This window comes from Balaenoptera musculus, chromosome 1, assembly GCF_009873245.2.
Source record: "Balaenoptera musculus isolate JJ_BM4_2016_0621 chromosome 1, mBalMus1.pri.v3, whole genome shotgun sequence".
Classification (NCBI taxonomy): domain Eukaryota; kingdom Metazoa; phylum Chordata; class Mammalia; order Artiodactyla; family Balaenopteridae; genus Balaenoptera; species Balaenoptera musculus.
In genome coordinates, this window is record NC_045785.1 from 160,423,317 (window position 1) to 160,445,085 (window position 21,769).

The 21,769-nt window shown below is 35.3% G+C and overlaps 1 protein-coding gene across 13 annotated transcripts in view; it reads left to right on the top strand.

Annotated features, from left to right (window-relative positions):
• Window positions 1-21,769, top strand: part of CDC42BPA (CDC42 binding protein kinase alpha) — a 320,248-nt gene that overhangs the window by 90,180 nt on the left and 208,299 nt on the right. For 12 of the 13 annotated variants that reach the window (XM_036865565.1, XM_036865615.1, XM_036865588.1 and 9 more), the window contains exon 3: window positions 12,660-12,743. In XM_036865565.1, the coding sequence (XP_036721460.1) occupies window positions 12,660-12,743 (84 nt within the window). Of the gene's footprint in view, window positions 1-6,397; window positions 6,556-12,659; window positions 12,744-21,769 lie in introns of all 13 variants that reach the window. The other variant, XM_036865644.1, reaches the window with a different exon arrangement.

Consider the following 21,769-nt stretch of genomic DNA (forward strand, 5'->3'; position numbering starts at 1 on the left):
CTTAGATGCACTTAGTTTTGATGTTATACCAGTTTCTTTCATCCTAGTTCTGAAATATGTTTAAAATGTGATTTTAATAGTTTTTCATATTTACTATGTTTAGAAAGCTCATTCAAAGTATCTAATCTTATATACCACCAAAAATAGAAGTGTTTATTTTTCTATATGAATTTTAGATGCAACTTGTCTACTTTAAAAAAGTGTTATTTTCATTGGGATAATGTTAAATTTACAGATTAATTAAAGGAGAATTGATACCCAGTCTTCTTTGGGATTACAATATGATTTATAATTTTTGAGAAGAAAGATGGGCAGTTTTCCTAAACTTTTGGCTCATTTACTAGGTATTTTTTCTTCTGTTGCTGTTGTTGGGATAGTTTACTACCATTATATTCTGATTTTTTTTCTTGGAAAATATGAAAGCTATTATTTTATATATACTAGTTCTTTAATATACTTCGGTTACCAGCTGCCTTACCAAAGTACCTTGTGGTTTCTGATAGTTTCCTTTTCATTTATTATTTTATTCCTTTTAAAGTATACAATTATATCTTCTGGCAAAAATGCAAACATTTGGAATATACACTGACAGTTTCTTTATGAGCTCTCTTTAGTCTTTGAGTTTATTAATTTTGAGCTTTAACTCCCTATGTCATTGCTCTTACCTGTGCCTTAATTTTCTTCTGTAACGTAATTTGGGCTATGGTTTCTCCATTCTTGTCTCTATCTAATCCCATTTTATTCATCCTAGATTTCAGAAATTCTTTAAAATATCTGATTCGTTGATGTTATTCTTCTTATTTTCCAGTGTTGTAATTTTATTCCTTTGAACAATATATATTTTCTGTAATTTCATGAGATTGAGAGTGAGAGAGAAGTAAATGAGTGTCCCTCGTTTACCATCTCAAAACCGTCTTTAAATACTAACAAAAAGAAAACATCAACAAAAGTCAGTGTACCTGGCTCTTGTCCTTCAGTAATTGAATATTTCTTGACTGGTCTGCACAGCTGAGGTTCTTTATACTACTTGAGTGTTTCCATCCGTTGAGAACCCCAATCTTCCCTGTTCTGCGTCTACATACCTTTCATGAATGTCTCTAGTCCCTGTACTCTAGAATCCTGGATGTTTTTGATACTGTTTATTTCTGGGCTGTAAGACGTTGCATCCATGTAAGGACATAAGGTTCCAGTTACTCTGTTCTCTTTGCCTCTGGGTTTTAACCAGTATGTTGGAGCCAGATCAGGTTAGTGTTATCAGGATCTGCTGTAAAAAAAGATTAAGGAACTTGGAGCCAAGCTGGAGACTTCCCACTACCTTCCCTCAAATGTAAACCTTTGTTCCCCACTTTGGATCTCAAAATAGACAAAAATTATGTATATCCAGCTAGCTGAATTGAGGTTTCCAGTCAGCCTTAGAAACTCATTTGCTAGTGGAACAGAGTCATATTAAGATACGGGCTTCTAGGCTGATTGCTAGAGGACAAGTCTTGAGTCTTAATCCACTTGTTAATCGTGGACAGAAGTGAAGGAGAATTACTCCTTTGTTTTTCAACACTTGTCTCTTGAGTCTAATAGAGAGGGTAGAACCTTTCTTGCTTTAAAGATAGACTATTTTTATTCACTCCAAATTTGAACTCTAGGAATAAAAAAGCAGCAGGATAAGTTTTACAGAAATGGGAAGTAGAGCAGAGTGAATTTGCCCAGGCACTCACCTTTTATTGATACAGTTCCTGCAGATACTTTGAAATGACTCATGCATTATATTTAAGGCCAATATTAATGGATATTGTGTTTTCAGAGAAAGTGGAGGTCATCTCGGCCTAACAAAATATATTTTGTGATTACTGTTGCTTCTTTAAAATCATTACATATTTGCAAATGAGTGAAAGAATTGATGGCAGAATGCAATCAGTGAAAGAACTGAATGGGAAAATGAAATCAGTAGATTAATGAGTTTATAAAAATGGGAGTGAAGATGTAAGATACTTTTATCTTTCTAATGGGGAAGGTGAGAACCTTGTACAACTTCTTCCTAGCACTTATACTTTTAACTTTTAAATTCCTTATTTCTGTGTTTAATGTTTGTCTTCACCAATAGACTCAGTGAAGGCAAGGACTGAATTTCTTTATTCATTATACTCAGTACTTAGCACAATACTTTTAAATATAATAATTTTCCTTATTGGAGATTAAAAACAGAAAAATGAAGTTCTTTTTTTCTTTCATGCTTCTCTATTTTGACTAATGAAAAAAATACTTATTAATTATATACTATAATCCAAACATGTTCCATACCCTTGATTAGGATCACAGTCTAATCTACAAGAGGGAAAGGTACCCAGCATTGAGATCTACTTCTGTAATTTTGGGGGCATTTCTTTCCAATTTTATTTCTATTCATAGGTAATAAAATTGGGATAGTTTTATAAACATTGATATCTAACCAGCTTTTCTAACCAAATATTTTAAGTCTTTTCCCCATATGTTGAAACATTTCTTTTAAACCTGATTTCTAATGGCTCCATTGAAGTCCATTATGTGGAAGCTCTGTAATTTATTTAACAATAATGTTAAGCTGGAATGTATGCTCCATGAATATAGGAATTTTTTCCCTGTCAGTTCACTGCAATTCCCCAGCACCTACAACAGTGTCTAGTACATAGTAGGTGCTTAATACATAAAAAATGAATGAAATATTTAGGTTGTTCTATTTTTTCTATATTAGAAATAATGCTCTCCAAAGCATTTTTGTACAAAATGCTTTCACTGTATTTCAGATGCTTTTCTAAATAATTACTTCTAGAAGAAACTTTTAGAAGAGGACCTTGCTGGTTGAAATGATATGGACAAACATGATTTCAGAGTCATTTTCTCTATGAAATAATGTTATCTGTGGCTTTCTTTTTTTTTTCACACTTCAGTTTTATAAATTTTCTATAATAATATTCTAAAAGAATCAAAATAGTTATTTTTTTCTTTTAAGTGCATTTCTTTTATTCAGGGAGCAGTTAGTGATCTTGTGCCTGGAATATAGGGTTTTTGTTGTTGGTAGTGAAAGAAGAGGATTGAAAGTTTTCTTGGGCAGATGCAGTGAATGATTTGGTATGCTATTCTAAGGAACGTTATTTCACAGGAATGGGAGTCCTATCAAATGTTAATAAGCAGAGTAGTGATAGAATCAGAATGATAAGAAAGATAATACTGATAGTGTAGAGGAAGGATTTGGTAGAGAAGAGACCAGAGGGAGGGAGATGCTGGATTTCTCACTCTCTAGCCTCCACGTCATTCAATTAATCATTGATTTTTTTTATCCTAAGTATTTCTTGAATTTCTTCCTCTCTTCCTTAGTTAGGTCCTCAGTATCTTTCACCTCAGCTACTGCTGTAACCTTCTCATTTCTTTGCCTGCCTCAGAACCATTCTCCACAGAGCTATTAAAGTTATGTAGCTACAACCAAATATGAAGAATGGTTCCCTACTATCTACATTTTAAGGTTCTAGTTGATTAGCGTGGCATACAAACTCTTCCATTATTTGGATCCTTCACTTTCATTTCTAGCTATTCCCTGCTGTGACGAAAACCTTTCCTAAGAAAGAAAACTGCTTATTATCCCTGATTGTCTTCACCCCTCTCCCCCGCACAGATAGCACTTGCTTCTGTGCCTTGCTCATGCTGCCCCCATTTCCCAAAATATTCCCTCTCTCCAGTCAGACCCCCCTTGGTCCCCTTTTTCTGGGGCTCACTGTGTAAGACTCATATGTCAATAACCTCTTCCAAGAAATGTTAACATATATATTCACGGATTACATACCTCCCTCCTTTCTCCTGCCTTTTGGCTTAGGAATCTCTCTTCTGTGCTTTTTATAGGACCTTGTTGTTACCTTTCCTTTCATGTTGTACTATAATTATCTGTTTAGTTATGTTTCCCACACTGGACTGTGAGATTTTTGAGAGCAAGGGCTCCTTTATTTCTTAGTATTCTCAGCAGTTAGCATAATGTCTGACATATAGTAAGGTGGTCAAAAAGGAACCTATTGTCATTTTTCAGATGAAATAATGAGGGCTTGAACTAGGCCAGTGGGCAAGAAGGATGGGTGGGATAGACAGATTGTTAAAGAAGTCACTTTGGATGTCAGTGATAAGTTAAAGGTAGAAATCATGGATGATTGAGGTATGCAACCTGAGTAAATGAGTTTAACGTGCAGGTTTTTGACTTCTTAAATTTGAAATATTTGCTGAATATTCTAGAGAGATGACTAATACGTAACTAGAAGTATGGGTCTACCTATTAGGAGATAAGGATTTAGGAGTCATCAGCGTAGAGATATTAATTAGGGCATATGGAATAGATAATACAGGTCAGGAAGGAGAGGAGATATAAAAAAAGTGGAGTAGAGATCCTTGGGGAAAATCATTTAATAGGTTACAGAAAAAAGAATAAGTAGGGAAGTATATTGATTGTCAGTGATGTCCAATAATGAAGAGAGGTTGAAACAGATGAGAGTTGAGAACAATATATTTTATTTGGAATTTGGAAGGTCATTATTGATCTTTGAGAGAGTAATTTCAGTCCAGTAGAGGGAAATAGCAACTAGATTGAAATAGGTGATTGAAAGGGGCTGAGAAACAAATGATGAACAAGTGGAAAAAGCAAGCATATAGTACTCTTTACAAATGTGCTTTATGGAGAAATGATACCTTGTGGAAAAAGGGATGTGATATCACTTTCTTGAGGGGAAGGTAGGATGGCAATAAAGTTTTTGTTTTATGTTTTGTTTTTGGATGGGAGATGGTCATGGAAAAGTTTATCAGTTGGTGTTCAGGAGCCATAAGAAAGAAGGCTTGAAGTCCAGAAATAAATCTTTAATGGAACAAGGGAAAGAAGAAAAGGAAGGGGAGAGTCTGGCGTTAAGATTTCAGATGATACTGTTATCCTTGCAAGTGGTGGGGACACTTCTTCCTTGGGCTCAAAAGGAAAAGAAGTAGGGAGAAGTAGAAATATAGAAACATTTAAAGGTGGTATGAGGGAATGTGAAGGATCTATTTTCTGTGAAGTAGGCTACCAGGTCATTAATTGCAGGGTAAGGTTTGGATAGGTCAGGGATAGGATAGATGGTGGTGGCAGGGTGGCACAGGTTATTTTACAAGATTGGTAAAGGACAAAGGATTAATGGTGAGGCTGCAGATGGATTTAGGGCTCAGTTGAGATTGAAGTATGGAAAAAAATAAAGCAATAATATAAATACTTAAATAATATGTATATTTGTTTATATATTTTTTTCCATAAAAGGGACTGAAGAAAAGGACAGGGCCCTGGAGAATTGCTTATAGTTACTCATTAGGATTAAGTGAGGCAGATAGTTAAGGACAGTGCTATTTGCTCTATAGTCCTAATGCTTGGAAGAATTGAAGAATGAGTGCAGGGTCGGGAGTGGGTTGCTGCAGACAGCAGTCTACCTGTCAGTGGACTGAGAATAAGTCCTGCCTGGTCATAGGCCAGTGTGATCTGGAGTCAATTCAGAGTATTTAATGCATGGCTGATAATATTTGAGATTTAGTATGAGAAGGTGCCTTCCTTCCTTTTCTTTTCTTTTCTCTTCTCCTTCCTTCCTTCCTTTCTCTCTCTCTTCCTTTCTTCCTTCCTTTCTTTCTTTCTTTCTTTCTTTTCTTTCTTTCCTTCTTTCTTCCTTCCTTCCTTTTTTTCTTTCTTTCCTCCCTCCCTCCCTTCCCTCCTTCTCTCCTCCCTCCCTTCCCTCCTCCCTCCCTTCCCTCCTTCCCTCCTCCCTTGCTCCCTTCCCTCCTTCCTTCCTTTCTCCCTCTCCTTGCTCTGCATGTATATCAATTAAAGTATGTAAAATAAAAGCAACAAATAGATTGTAGATAATTTACTCTATTTTAAGACACAGTGAATTTTGTGCAGAAAAGTAGTATTGGCTGGATTATGAGCTCTTACTGCTTAGTTATTCATTCCTGGTTAAAATATCTCTGGTGGCCTTACATACTCTGTAGTAGTTATCAACTAATAGATTTCAAAATGCAAAGACAGCCCTAAGGAGATAATTTTTTTTTCTCCAAAGTATTTTGTCTTCTATCAGGAATTTGTCATTAGGTATTATACAGACCCAGTGGATAGGTTCATCTCTGGCATGGATATCTGACAGAAACGGCATTTCTCTCAATTATGCTTTTTCGTTAAAAAAAACAAAACAAAACGACTCTGAAAATGAAAGCATAATTTATGTACCTCCTATAAGAAATGCGTAAATTATGGGAAATAATAAAGGAGCAAGATATAATTGAAAATCAACAGCTCTACGAGTTAAGAACCTTCTCTCTACGACTCAGTTGTTGTCAGTTACTGCTTAACTTAACGCTGGGTTTTCCTTTTTGCTTTCAGGAAAACCTTTAACTTACGCCCTGGGTGTTGCCTGTCCACAGTTTCCTGGTGGCTCACCGCTTCTGCCTGCTCCAGCCTTGCTCCGGCAGCTTCAAGGCTTCTGGGCTTCAGAGCTTGTTGTGAAAGCTTGCTGCTTTGGCCTGCTACCCCTGCTTCAGGTGTCAAAAGCTTTTAATTAGCTTGCTTCCTCTAATTACCATAACTAGGCCCTAATGTGTCTGCATAACCTAGTCTTAGGGTCTGAAAGGAGAATTATTTTTAGCCATTCATTCTTCCTTAAAAACTCTGTACCCTGGCTCTCCTGGGAGTCAAGGGAGAGTGAAAGAAGTTTGAAGTTATATTGCATGATTCACCTTTGATAGCCTCTGTATATGGGCTAGTCTTCAGTACATAGGGGCACACTGGCATGGGCATACTATATTTTTATAGCCGGTGTCTGCTCTAATTGGTCAATGCCCATGCCGTACCAATTTCTAAGTATTTTGACTATCACTACTATATATATAAGTTACAACTCCATAGAGAGGATACCTCTAGCTGGTTTAGTGAACTCTTTGTAGTGTTTTTAGTTTGCTTGTTAAAGAGACTCAGTATTTTTTTTATTAAATATTTTGAATACAGACTGATCACTAACAGAACAGTTTATAAAAAACAAATACAGTGATTTCCATACAGATGAACAATGATCACCATTAACATGGCAATAGGAATCAAGACTATAGGCATGATGAATGGGAAGATCTCTTCAAGAACCTGGAGAACTATTCAGTACTCGTAGCAGTAAATAACTCTAGCTCTGTAATCAGGTAGTGAGGACTGTAGAACCTACCTCAGAGTGGTGTAGGAATTGATTTTGGCAGCATATGCATTGTGCTCAGCCCAGTGCCAGTCACAGTAAGCTTTCTACAAATGAGTGTTTTTGTTCATTATTATTAATGATAAGTGATGGTAGACATCATACAGCAGAGATAAAAAGGAGACAAAGACACGGAGCAATAAATAGTGAACAGTAACAATACACAAAAGATAATAAAAGCTAAGTTGTGAAGTTGAGACTTTAAAAGCCATACATAATTGTTAAGAGAGCAACGTGAGCTGGAATAATCTGGTACACGCTTAAACCTTAAGATACAGAATTGTATCTCTTTTATCATAATGCCTTATTTTTTATTTGAGTTTCAGTATCAGTTTAGTAGTGTACTTGAAGCTGAGCATATTGATGCCTTTCAACTTTCTATGTATATACACTCATATAGATTACAAATCACTCGTGATTTATTCAGTAAATATTTATTGCATACCTATTGATTCCCAAGCACTGGGCACATACTAGTGAACAAATGAGAAAAAGATAATACCCACCCACATAGAGCTTATGTTCTAGTGAGTGAGGCAAACAGTAAGCAAAATACATAAATAGAATATACAGTTTGTTAAGTAAAAAGAGCTAAGGGGAAAAGGAAGCAAAGACATGGGATAGAAAGTGTGAAAGGGCAGAATGACGTTTTAGGGAGGGAGTGAGAGAGCAAACCATGTAGCTATAGGGGGGAAAGACCATTTGAGACCTACAGAATAATAAGTGCAGAAACACTAAGTTGAGATTGAACAAGGTGATCAGTATGTTTGGAGAGAGTGATCTAGGAGGAGAGTAATATGAGATCTGGGAGACCACGATATGTTGGACCACGCTACTTAGAAGTTATAGCAAGGACTTTAACTTTTACATGGAGAGAGATCAGAAACTGAAGTTTTGGAGCAGAGTGTCATGATCTGAGCTAGTTTAAACAGAATCACTGTGACTGATGTTTTGAGAACAGATTTTGGGCCGTGAGAGCAGAAGTAGAGAGGCTAGGTAGGATAGTCCAGGCAAGACATCATGGTAGATGGGAATGGTATGGACTAGAGGAGGAGGTATGGCAAATTCTGGATATATTGAATGTAGACTAGATTTGTAGGACTGCATGCCAGCTGCTTCTTGGATATTGAAATTCTGTTTAATATAGTATGATCATTCCTAAGTTATATGTTGTATCTATAAGTCATGATTCTTAAATCGTGTTTAAGAACTCATTCACTTACATTTGTCACCTACTGATTTTTCTGTAGCGTTTGCAGTTTTTCTAACATCATAGTGCTTTTAATATGCTGTCTTTAAAGACAGCTCTATATTTGGTGTTTTTAAAAACATGTCTTTGTTCTGTATTAAATTTATCATCTTCCCATCCATACTAAGTGTACTTTTCATTTTGATCAAATTATATAAGAAAGGACATTTTAACATACTAACCTCTTATATGTCAGTTAGCTGTGGTTCTTGAAAATCTAGAACCTGAAGTTAGATTTCTAGGAGAATCTTCTTCTCCTTCTTCTTCTTCTTCTTCTTCTCCTTCTCCTCCCCCTCGTCCTCCCCCTCCTCCTCCTTCTTCTTTATGAAATGAACGTGAAAATGATCTGTAGTGTTAAAGGAGAAAAGCAAGATCAGTTTTATTTTATCACTTCATCAACTTCATATTCTTGTCTCATGTCATCAATTTGATAATTTAAGAATATTTTCTGAACTGACTTTTAAAAAAATTGAAGTATAGCTGATTTACAATGTTGTGTTGGTTTCTGGTGTACAGCAAAGTGATACAGACACATATTTTTCATATTCTTTTCCATTATGGTTTATTACAGGATATTGAATGCAGTTCCCTGTGCTATACAGTAGGACCTCGTTGTTTATTTTATATATAGTAGTTTGTATCTGCTAATCCCAAACTCCTAATTTATCCCTCCCTCACCCCATTTCCCCTTTGGTGAACTGACATTTTTATTTCACCACATCCCACCTCATTCCAGAAGAGTTTTTAGGCAGCTCATGAAACTGTTGTAAGATAGCTTTGAGAATGTTTTTCACCCTGCAGCACCATGGCATTCCTGATTATCACATAGATGTGTAGTATGGGTCTCATTTTGGCCATTATCAGCCACACTATAAATACCTCAGTAATTAGTGGTCATTTCATGATCAGGATGAGGTATGGTATTCCATACTATCCCACCCCATGCTTCAAATTTTATATGTTCTGTACAGAAAATGTAGAAAGGGGAATAGAAATCATATCCCCTAGAAATACCTGATTTTTAAAAATGTTTTGATGCCTGTCTTTCTCAGAATAAATATGGCATAGAAATGTATAGCTATATACTTTATGTTTATATATAAAAAAATTAATTTTAGTGTACAAATTTTAATAAACTTCTTTTAAACAATATATTGTGAACTTTCTCTATTAAATAGTATTCTTTAACATTTTCAAGAATATTAATAATTTTCTATTGTTTGTGATATATTCAGTCACTTTCACCTTTCAGAATATTTAAGTTATTTACAATATTTTACTGTTGGAAACCACGCGTAAATATTGTGGCTTAGTTTTTATTTGTGTATATATGTGTTTATTTGAAGATATTTCTAACTATATTTCTATGTTGATGTATGTGTCATGGGTATAAATTTATGAAGTTGGAAGTTGAAGAGATCAAGCTTCTTATTTCCTAGTTACAGAAATTGAAGAAATTAGGATGTATAACGTCTACCACATATTAGTGATAGAATAAACAACAGTTGAGAGATTGGGCTATAATGTGCTTAGTGCAATGCTTGACACATAATAATAGCTATTGCTTATTGAACACCTATTAAGTGCCAGACCCTGTTTTAATATTTTATACTTGTGTATAACCCGAGTCTGGCTGTAGAGTCCATGCTATCACCACTACCCTGAACAGCCACAATAAGTGCTAGCTCAGTGTTTGAGTGTTCAGTAAGTGCTAGCTTATTTCTGCTGCACAGCTCTATAATCCAGAGGTGGTTTTGGTTCCAATATTATTTGGATTTTAGAAAGGTAATTTAATACATACACTCTATTTTATATAACAGTCCTATTGGGGTTTTGAGCAGAACCTCATAAACAAATGCATTGGTGTTTCTGCAGTGAAGCATGTTTATCTTTACACTGAGATTAAAAAGAAAACAAAACTCCCCCAAAACTATGCTTAGCCTGATGTCAGTATATGTTGCCAAATGAGTTGTGAAAACCATTTGGCTTTTAGAATTGCAGGTAAGGGATTGTGGACCTTCATAAAACTCTTAGAAGAGTAACTGGCATTTAGGACACACTCAATATGTGTTGGTGAATACTGCTGCTACGATACTGGTTATCATCAGATACTTATATACTCAAATGCATAGAAAATTCGTGAATCACACAGTGCTGGGAGGAGTTCTTTTCACACCACATGACCTGAGAAGGGCAAATCTAAGTGTTGGAGTCTTTCAGCCATTCTTCCCTAAATCAGAATAAGAGAGGGCTTAAGTGATGGCCGTCCTTATCTCTTCCCTGTCTTAAATGCAGGCATGTCTAGCTCTATGCTCCTGTCCTTCCGTCTGTTTGTGCTCCCAGTTGTGCAGCATATGATTTGAGTCCGCAAAATAGTGAAACTTGCGTTTTCAGACTTTCAGAGATCCTAGTGAAAAAATGTTTCAAGTTTTTCCTCTTTATCATAGCACTCCCCCCCCCCCCGCCTTTTTTTGTGGTGAGAACATTTAGATCTACTTTCTAGCAACTTCCAAGTATATAATACAATACTGTTAACTGTAGTCACCATACTGTACATTAGACCCCCAGAACTTACTCATCTCTCATCTTATAACTGGAAATTTGTACCCTTTGACCAACATCTCCCCGTTTCCCTCAACTCCCAGCCCCTTTCACCACCTTTCTAGAATTAGAATTCTAGAAATAGAATTTTCTGTTTCTGTGAGTTCACCTTTTTCAGATTTTCCATAGAAGTGAGATCATACAGTTTTTGTCTTTCTGTTTCTGGCTTATTTCACTTAGCATAATGTCCTCTAGGTTCACCCATGTTGTCACAAACGCAAGATTTCCTTCTTTTTTATGGCTGAATAACATTCCGTTTTCTTTATCCATTCACCTGTCATTGGGTATTTAGGTTGTTTCTATATCTTGTACAGCCCCTTTTCTTTAAATATGAACCAACTGATCCATCATTTCTGCAGATATGACCAGTTATGACTAAAGACTAAAGTGACTACGTATGAATTTGAGATATTTCTTCTTCCTTCCCACCATTTTAATTGATGAGAAACTGTAATCACAGTCATTAGTATAACCATTTATGACAATTACCAAGATGTATTCTAGTTTAGATAATATTATAGTATTATACACTGATTTTAATTATATAGTCATATTATTGTTATTGCACTCTGATCCAAAAATAAATTTATTAAGTGCCCCTGATATGTACATTTGCTATTAAGATTTAAAAAATTTTGGACTTGAGTTTAAACCTATTCTCTATGCTTAGAACTATCCTTTTGAACTGTTTGAAGATATATTGTATATAGTTTGTTTTCTCCTTCTGCACATTAGAGTAGTATTTGTCTTCTCCCTACTCCACCCACCCCCAGTAACTGGAAACAGCCTTTGTCTCCTCTTATGTAGTTCAGTCTCTGCTCTATAGCATCCCAAGTGAGCTGCAAGGGCCCTTTGAGATTATCTAGTCAAACTGAGGGAGAGAAGTAGAAACAGAAATGTAATCAGTTTGTTGAGAGTGAAAATAGGGGATTACTTATTTGTATTTGACAGTTTTTTGATCCATAACTAAAATACAAAATACAGAAATATCTGTTCCTTTTTTTGTTGGAAAGGTATGTGTGAAGTCTACAATTTGTAGAGATGTTAGCCTTAATTGATCTTCAGGTTGTGTGTGTGTGCGCACGTTGGGGGTTGTGGTATAGTGTGTAAGAATATGTGGCATGTCAGTTTATGTCATACTGTTTGATCCCCATGGAACATGTTTGTTTTGGCAGCTGGCTTTCCCTGTAGCATCGTGTTGGAATTTGGCATGCAGTGTTTAAGCTCTAGTTATTTCATTTGGTACATTTTGGTCAATTTCTTAGTGATAGTAGATATTGAGTTTAAATTCCAGAGCAGAAAACTTGAAAACAAGAATATAATATACAATCACCAACCAACACCATGTTCAAAAACACAGTTGTTTGTTTGGCACATGTTCACTAATGTAACTTTTTCAACTGACAATATTATTTGATTTAGGATCTTAGAATTTGAACTGCATGGAAATCTGATAATTTTGGTATTTATTTTTTTTTACAGAGAGGAAAAAGGAAAATGGATGACTGAAAAAAGTATTATTTGTCACATTTTAAAAGTTGTATTTCCTTTCCTAGGTTGCTGTAGTGAAACTAAAAAATGCAGATAAAGTATTTGCCATGAAAATATTGAATAAATGGGAAATGCTGAAAAGAGCTGAGGTAAGATTCTAATTATTGGAATATTTAAATAATATTTTAGAAATATTTTTAGAGAAAAATAAAATTATAGAGAGCCAATAGGTCTTTAAGTATCATTTAGTAACCTTTTATCTATGATGGCATTATTTTTTAAGGCCTAAGAGACAAATTCAGTAATTCACAATTATGATATAGTTATGATGAATGTTACATTTGTGATGCTATTTTAATATTATCTGAAAACCAAATGGAAACCCTTAGAATGTCAGGCTTAGACACATATGTTAAAAGGATGTGTGGAAACCAGTTTCTTTTATAGGAAGAAATTTTGTAGTGATTGATATCCAATTTGATATAACTTGTTTATATTATTTATCTGTATTCTGCTATAAGCAAATTCAGCAGGAATTTTGAATATGGCCTGTAAGGATTCTGTTTATTGCTGACTATGCAGTTAAATTTATGTTTTGTTTTATATTATTAAAAATGGGAGTAAAATCTACTGTTGCAAGAGTTGTCAACATTTTAATCTTGGTGCTAGATTTGAGGGAAAGACTGGAATGATGTTGAAAATATCTAATAGCCGATATGTATGTCAAACCTGACATTACACATAAATTTGGGGAGTGGTTCTGGAGGTCTCCTGCTGTTCTGGGTTATAGTGAGTTGCTCAGTGAGGTAGGGCATTCAGAGGCCTCAGGGAAGCAGAACTTACCGGTGTGGAAGTATTTTAATATTTTAACTTACAGAAGGATTATACTGCTGAGTAGGCTGAGTGTTAGCTCTAGAGGGTAGTAAGATTCATAAGAGGATAATGATAAATTAGCCCTTAGAAATCTTTCTGTATATACCAGTACTTGTAGCAACCTGAATAACAGCAAATACATAGGGAAAAGCAAAAATGGTTCCCATGATGATAGATACATACTGTGGTAGTGAAAGTAAATATTTCAATATTTCTTTCTTTTAGAAAATTTGAAGAAATAACAAAATACAAAGAAGAAACTAATAATCACTTGTATTCCATCACTTAGAATTAATAACATTTTGGGCAAGTTTTGCTTTCAGTCTTTTTTTTCTACTTGCCTACTGAAAAAAACTGCACACATGAAATTACAGATATATTCTTTGTAAAACAAATAATAGCACATTACAGATAAAGCTAAAGTACTCTTTGACTATACCCTGCCCAAGTCCAGCCCCTCTTTACCTCCCAGAGGTAATTACAGAGGTAATAAAATCATGTTTAAAAGTGTATCTGGAAAGTTTTATGTCACTCTCTGACATATGTGCCAGTGCCCGTTATATTCAATAACTTCAATGTTTACTTTTGTATTTCCCTAAAACTGAATTGCCTTACTGTCACTGGTCATATTTTCCACGTAATAAACACTGAGATTGAGTTTAGTATGCAGTCTGTTTATTAGGGGGTGCTTTTGAAATTGACATTGACAGACAGGAAAGGAGGTGAAATATGATTTGTCAGGGAGAAGTCAAGCTGCCCCTTCAGCCTCTGTTGATCCAACAGGGATCTGTGGAGCAGAAATGGTCCTTCAGAGTTGTCCTACCTTGGGCCAAATGGTTGACCTTTATGCACTTGCTTCAGTTAGTTAGTCATTGGATACCGGCTGCCTCCAGAAGGACACGGCCTTGGACTAGTAGGCTTTCGGTGGCTGAGGCAAAGCCTGGAGGGGCTGACAGCATTGCCAGCAGTTGGAACAATAAGTCTTATTATTAAAAATTAGTAAAGAATTATGTTCTAATTGTTTCGCAGAACTCATAATTGTAGTGGTTTAGTGTTCCAGGGTTAGAACTTTTAAAAAATTTAATTAAAGTTTGTACTTAACTTTTTATGATGTTGGATATGTTGGGAAAGAATTTTTTTTTTTTAAACATCTTTATTGGAGTATAATTGCTTTACAATGGTGTATTAGTTTCTGCTTTATAACAAAGTGAATCAGTTATACATATACATATGTCCCCATATCTCTTCCCTCTTGCATCTCCCTCCCTCCCACCCTCCCTATCCCACCCCTCTACGAGGTCACAAAGCACCGATCTCCCTGTGCTATGCGGCTGCTTCCCACTACCTATCTATTTTACGTTTGGTAGTGTATGTATGTTGGGGAAGAATTTTGAAAAGAAAGAGTAACTGGTTTAACTTTCATTACTCACTGGAGGAAGTGGCAAAATTGAAGATAAAACAGGAATAATTAAAAATTAAATATTATTTTGTTGAATTAAAAGTCATTAATATGTTCTGTTTCTGGGGCAAGATGGAATAGATGTGCTTCTTCCTATCTTTCCCATTAAGTACAGCTAAAGACCATGGACATTACATATAAAACAGATATACAAAGACTCTGAAAGGCAGAGAGAATATGGAACAGCTAGGGGCCTTGGGACCCAAGGAATGTCACTCATTCCTTGAGGTCAGTATTATTCTGATGGAATAACCAGATAAGGACCATACAAAGAAAGTTAAAGATCAATATGCCTCATGAACATAGATGCAAATATCCTTAAGAAAATATTAGCAAATAGAGTTCAGCAATATATAAAACAAATCATACACCATGACCAAGTGGGGTTTATTTGAGGGATACAAGGCTGGTTCAGTATTTGAAAGGAACTTGCCTCAAACTATTTGAAACTTTCATTTTTCAGGAAGAAATTCTACATTGAAACTTTTAAAAAGGAATTCATTTTAAAGTAGGATGCAATTATATTTCTGTGCTTGAATTGTCAAATCCTTTTTTAAAAAAACATTAAAAAGAAACCCATTCTGATCATTACTTATCTAATTTTGGAAAACTGGTCCTACCAGTGATGCTTAATGAACTACAAATGAGCAGCAAAATTTCTTACTTTTTAAAATCTGTGTATTGTTGATACTTTAGAACACTATTCAGAGATTTACCTCCAACCTGTTTGTCATATTTATTTCTATTTAAGGTATGTAACAGATATATAATTAGTGGGACATGGATTATTTGAAGATACTAGGAAATTTGTCTCTTTCTATACCTGGCAGATAGATAATTAGTAAATCTTATAGTTACAAAGATTAATATCTCTAAAGATTCATCATTTACAAACTTTGTTAGTATGTCAACAATCCCTTAAGTTAACTTCTCCTAATCTATTCTGTGAATTTTACTTTCACTTCAAGTTTATTCACCTCTTATTGATTTCACTCATATAGGAGATGTCTTACTCATTTCGTTGGAAGATGCAGTATAGTTTACAGAAATGCTCTCCATCTCAAGAGTCAAACCTTTCCAAAGCTCAGTTATCTTATTCATTAAATAAAGATAATTGTCTGTATACCATAAGTGGAGGAATAATATATCTTAGTTTAACTGTGATAGTACTGGTTTATGCCTATTGTCTTATTTTTGTTATTGTTGTTAGCCCTGTTTTATTATTTTTATACATGTATGTGCCAGTAGTAGTAGCAGCAGTAGTTAATAGTAGTAATGAATTGAGGTCATTAGATTGGAACTGCCTCTACTTCCTGATCTGCTACGTATAGTAAAAAAAAGAAAATGCAAGCACTCTAGAAAATAACAAGTAAAAAAATGAAAGCTTTTTTTCCCCCTCCCTCAGATGTCCAGTCTTTCTGTTCAAAGTAAATCATTATTAAGAGTTTCTTATTTATCCTTAATAGAAAATTTTACTATATTGAAATCATATTAAAAGGCTGATTTTTTTCACAGTGCTTTTATCACTTAATAATATATATTGGATTTTTCCATTTCCATATTTATACATTTACCTAATTCTTTTTTTAAAAAAATAAAGTATTTATTTTTTATTTTATTTTTGGCTGCGTTGGGTTCTTGTTGCTGCATGCGGACTTTTCTCTGGTTGTGGCGAGCAGGGGTTACTCTTCGTTGCGGTGCGCGGGCTTCTCATTGCAGTGGCTTCTCTTGTGGAGCACGGGCTCTAGGCGTGCGGGCTTCAGTAGTTGTGGCTCACGGGCATGGTTGCTCCGCGGCATGTGGGATCTTCCGGGACCAGGGCTCGAACCCGTGTCCCATGCATTGGCAGGCGGATTCTTAACCACTGCGCCACCAGGGAAGCCCTACCTGATTCTTTTTAATAGTTTCATTATACTGAATGGATATATTGTTTAGTAGGGTGATTTTTTTTTTTTAAACATTGATGGGCATTTAGATTATTTACACCTTTTTATTATTTTTATTTGGTTTTTTCACCAAATCTAACTATGTGTGTTTAGCAAAGAGAAATTTCAAAACAAGAGAGAAAATAGTGCATCAGAACTAGTCACACCACCTAAGAAGTATATGCAATGTAACATAGAAATAGAAAGGGCTGGGCTTCCCTGGTGGCGCAGTGGTTGAGAGTCTGCCTGCCAATGCAGGGGACACGGATTCGGGCCCTGGTCTGGGAAGATCCCACATGCTGCGGGGAAACTGGGCCCGTGAGCCACAACTGCTGAGCCTGCGCGTCTGGAGCTTGTGCTCCGCAGCAAGAGAGGCCGCGATAGTGAGAGGCCCGCGCACCGCGATGAAGAGTGGCCCCCACTCGCCGCAACTAGAGAAAGCCCTCGCACAGAAACAAAGACCCAACACAGCCAAAAATAAATATAAATAAATTAATTAATTAAAAATTAAAAAAAAAAAAGAAAGGGCTGTGAAATACTGTTAATCAGAGATATTGCTGTTGGCTACCCTGAGGTACTCCAGGTTGTGTATGCTGAGGTTGAAGGGATTTTAAGGATAATTTTACGCTAAGGGATTTTCACGTCCTGCTGACTCTAGAATTTATCCACTCCCCAGATTAAATTCCTCAGTAGTGGAACTCCTGGGTTGTGTGGGACGGGTATACCTTTAAACTTCGATAGCTATTGCCAAATTGTCTTCTAAAAAAAGTTGGATCAGTATATCTTTGCACTCATAGTATGTAAACATGTCTGTTTCCTCACACATTTGCCAATTGTGGATGTTATCAAATGATTTATGTGACGTGTCTCATGTTTGATTTGGTCACCAAATATATATTAATGTGGAGATTTAAAAGTAAATTGATGCTTTGGTGTGTAAGAACTGATATTTGAAGTTCTTGCATTTTGCAATTTAAAATTCCACTTGTTTATTTTTTAAAAATAAAAAAAACTTGACTTTTTTCCCCTCAAATATTAGCTTAGAGAGAATGATTCAATTATTATTTGAAAGTCTTTTTTTGTGGTAATACTTCATGGGTGAGATAAGTCTTTATTACTTATAAATTAGAAGCCAAAGTAGATATATCATGAATGGATTTTCTCATTTTAACATGTGATTTCCAAGTATTTGGGCAATTTGGATATTCTGTATAAGAATGTTGATCTGATGATCAAGGCTCAGTTATCTTATTTATTAAATAAAGATAATTGTCTCTATACCATAAGTGGAGGAATAATGTATCTTAGTTTAACTGTGATAGTACTGGTTTATGTATATTTAGGGTGTGACTAGTCAGGGTGTGACTCAGGGAGACTTTGGATCTAGGGAAGAGAATCATGTGACAGTTTTGCAGAATTATTATCATTTATATATAGTCTGTATTAACTTCTGTTTCAGCATAGGTATTCCTTTTCTTCTTTCTTTTTAACCAATAACCCATTAAGGATAAAATTTAAACAGTATATAACTGAATATTAACAATGTAAAACTGCACAACACTCAAAACCATCACTGTGCAAGCAGAATGTTTGGTTGAATAGAAACTGAGTGACAGAATCTGAAGAAGCTATATGATCTCCAGTAACCTCTCCTTTGTGATTATTGCATTCTTAGAGACTCAAATATTCTTTTTTTTTTTTTTCAAATATTCTTTTTTTTAAGGGAGGATTTAAAAAAAATCTTACTTAGTTTTTTCAAAAATGTAATTGAAATGGACATTATTAAATGTCTTTATATTGAATCCTTGGTATACATGCATCATGGTTGGGTTAATATTGATCTAGAACAGGGTTTTTCAGCAGTGGCACTTACGACGTTTGAGGCCGGGTAATTCCATCTGGGGGCTGTCCTATGCATTGTAGGATGTGAAGCAGCATCCCTGGCCTCTTCCCACTAGATGCTGGTAGCATTACCCCTCACCCCTCCTCAGCTGTGACAACCAACTGAGGACAGTGTGATATACTGAAGCAAAAAAGGAGACTGTGCTTCACATCTAAACTAAGTATCTGAGGCATTAATAGGAATAGTCTATAATACCTAAGTATGTATGGATAAAATCATATGATGTCTGAGATTTGCTTCAAAAAAATCCTCTGTGTATATACATATGTGTGAGTGTTTGCATGTATGTGCGTGGAGGAAGGGTGGTGGTAAGTGGGTGAGAGTGTAGATGAAATAAGATTGAACAATAAAATAATTGTTGAAATTGGTTGATGGGTACATTGGGGGCAGGGGATTATTTTACTGCTTTCTCTTGTATACGTTTAAAATTTTATATTATAGTTTATATTTTATGTTTTTAAAAATTAATTTATTTTTTCACTACATAGTTTAGAATAGATTAGAATCTACTAAAGTTAATCTGTTCTGTTGACAGGTAGTCTTTGGAGCTTTATTTAGTTTGGAGTCATTATTTAGTTTGGAGTCATCAGTCAGTCACATTTCCAGATTCTAGCTGGAAATGTCTTTAAAATTTCAGATAGCTGTCCTGGTAAGATAAAGCCAGGAGAAAGGAGTCTCCTAGGCTTGCCAGACTTCACCACCTCTCTAAAATGTTAGCAGCAAACCATAATTTCAGGTCAGTTAAAGTCTAAAACAGAAGTTAGTTGTATGTCAAGTGATTCTATTTTCCCCCTAAAGTGAACGAAAGCATAATATTGTAGATTTTAATAGTTGAATTGACAGGTAAAACTGCCCATTCATTTGGTTTAAGCTTTGTTTGTTTTTAAAATTTTCCTTGGTGATGCTGTTTAATAAATGGCTTTGGAAATTCTATTGCATCAAATAAAATTTATGGAAATATGTGGAAAAAAATTAAGGTACGTAATTAGGGTAAATTAAGTAATGCTAATTGTTTTGTATATCATGGCTGTTGAATTTATCTTGTGGGAAATAAATTATTAGGCACCTGCTATGTGTAGAATACTGTATGATGGTTTTTCAGTGTGTATGGAATGTGGTACAGCCATTAAGAAAAATTAGGTCTCTATGTACTGGTGTGGAAAGCTGTTCAGATATATTATTACTTGAAAAAAATGACTTACAGAGCACTGTGATCTCATTTGTGTAAAGGAAGAAAAGATAGGGGAGATGGGGTGCCATATGAGTATAGTGTGTGTGTGTGTGTGTGTGTGTGTGTGTGTGTTTAATGCTTATGTGTATACAGAAATTTTCTGAGAAGAAATTCAGCTGAGTTATTGGTAGTAACCTCTGGACATAACAGGTGGACAGTGAAACTATCAGGGTGTGACTCAGGGAGACTTTTAATTTCTGCTGTACCTTTCAGTTCTTTTTGGCATAGCAGCTTTTTAATTAAAAATTTAAAGATATATTATAGAATTATAAAGTATCATATAAATTATTTTTTATTTTTAGCCACACATTTCTATGGTTCTCCAGGATATATCTTTATAATAGTGGAAATATATCCTCAGAATAAATTAAAACTTTTATAAATCAGTAAGAAAAAGACAATTCATTAGAGAAAATGGGCAAAGGGAGTTTTTCAAAGAGAAAACTCAGATGTCCAATAAGCATATGTAAAATTATTTATTTATAGGGAACTGTACTCGATGCTCTGTGGTGACCTAAATGGGAAGGAAATCCAAAAAAGAGGGGATATATGTATACGTATAGCTGACTCACTTTGCTGTACAGTAGAAACTAACACAACATTGTAAAGCAACTATACTCCAATAAAAATTAATTAAAAAATATGAGTGCAACAAAAAAAGATTTATTTGCACCTGTAATTAGGAATATGTTAATTAAAAGAATGATGAGATATTATTTCACACCCATCATATTGACACACACTTAAAAGTTTAACAATGCCAAGTGTAGTTGAGGATGTAGGGAAAAGGGGAGATTTCATACACTGGGGTGAGGGTAGTAATGGTATACCACTTAGGAAAGAAAATTGGCTGAATCTGGTAAAGCTGAAAACGCTTAAAACTAGTATTTCTAAAAAAAAAAAAAACAAAAAACAAAAAACTAGTATTTCTGTTTCCAGGTGTATACTCTAGGGAAACTCTTGCAAGTCCCCTACAACGAACGAGTTCCGTTCCCTAGAGCGCGTTCGTAAGTCCAACTTGTTTGTAAGTCCAACAAAGTTAGCCTAGGTGTCCAACTAACACAGTCGGCTATATAGTACTGTACTGTAATAGGTATATAATACTTTTCACACAAATATTACATAAAAAGCAAACACAAAAAATAAAACATTTTTAATCTTACAGTACAGTACCTTGAAAAGTACAGTAGTACAGTACGACAGCTGTCATACAGGGGCTGGCATCAAGTGAACAGGCAAGAAGAGTTACTGACTGGAGGAGGGAGAGGAGGTGGGAGATGGTAGGGCTGAAGGATCATCAGCAATAGGAGACAGAGGGCAAGCTGCAATTTCACTCACGCCTGACGTTGATGGCACAGGTTCTGGTTCCTTGCTGGATTCAATTCTATCTACCCTCTTGAAAAAACGATCCAGTGATGTCTGAGTAGTACTGTACCAGCTACATCACCGCTACTTTTACACTTGCTTCCAGACATCCTGGGCTTGAAATAAAAATACTGTACTACTGTACTCTATACAGTGCTGTACAGTAAAGTATACACAAAAGCACAACCACCTGTAGAGGATGCATGCATGTGGCAACATATGCCAGACAGGTGAACTAACTTACGTGATTGGACATGCCAACACACGTTCGCATCTTTGAAAGTTCACAATTTGAAGGTTCGTATGTAGGGGACTTACTGTACATTTGTACAAATATATTCATTGCAGCATTGAAATAACGCAAAATTCGGTGATTTTCATGATTGGGGGGTTACATAAATAAATTCTGCTGTATTCCT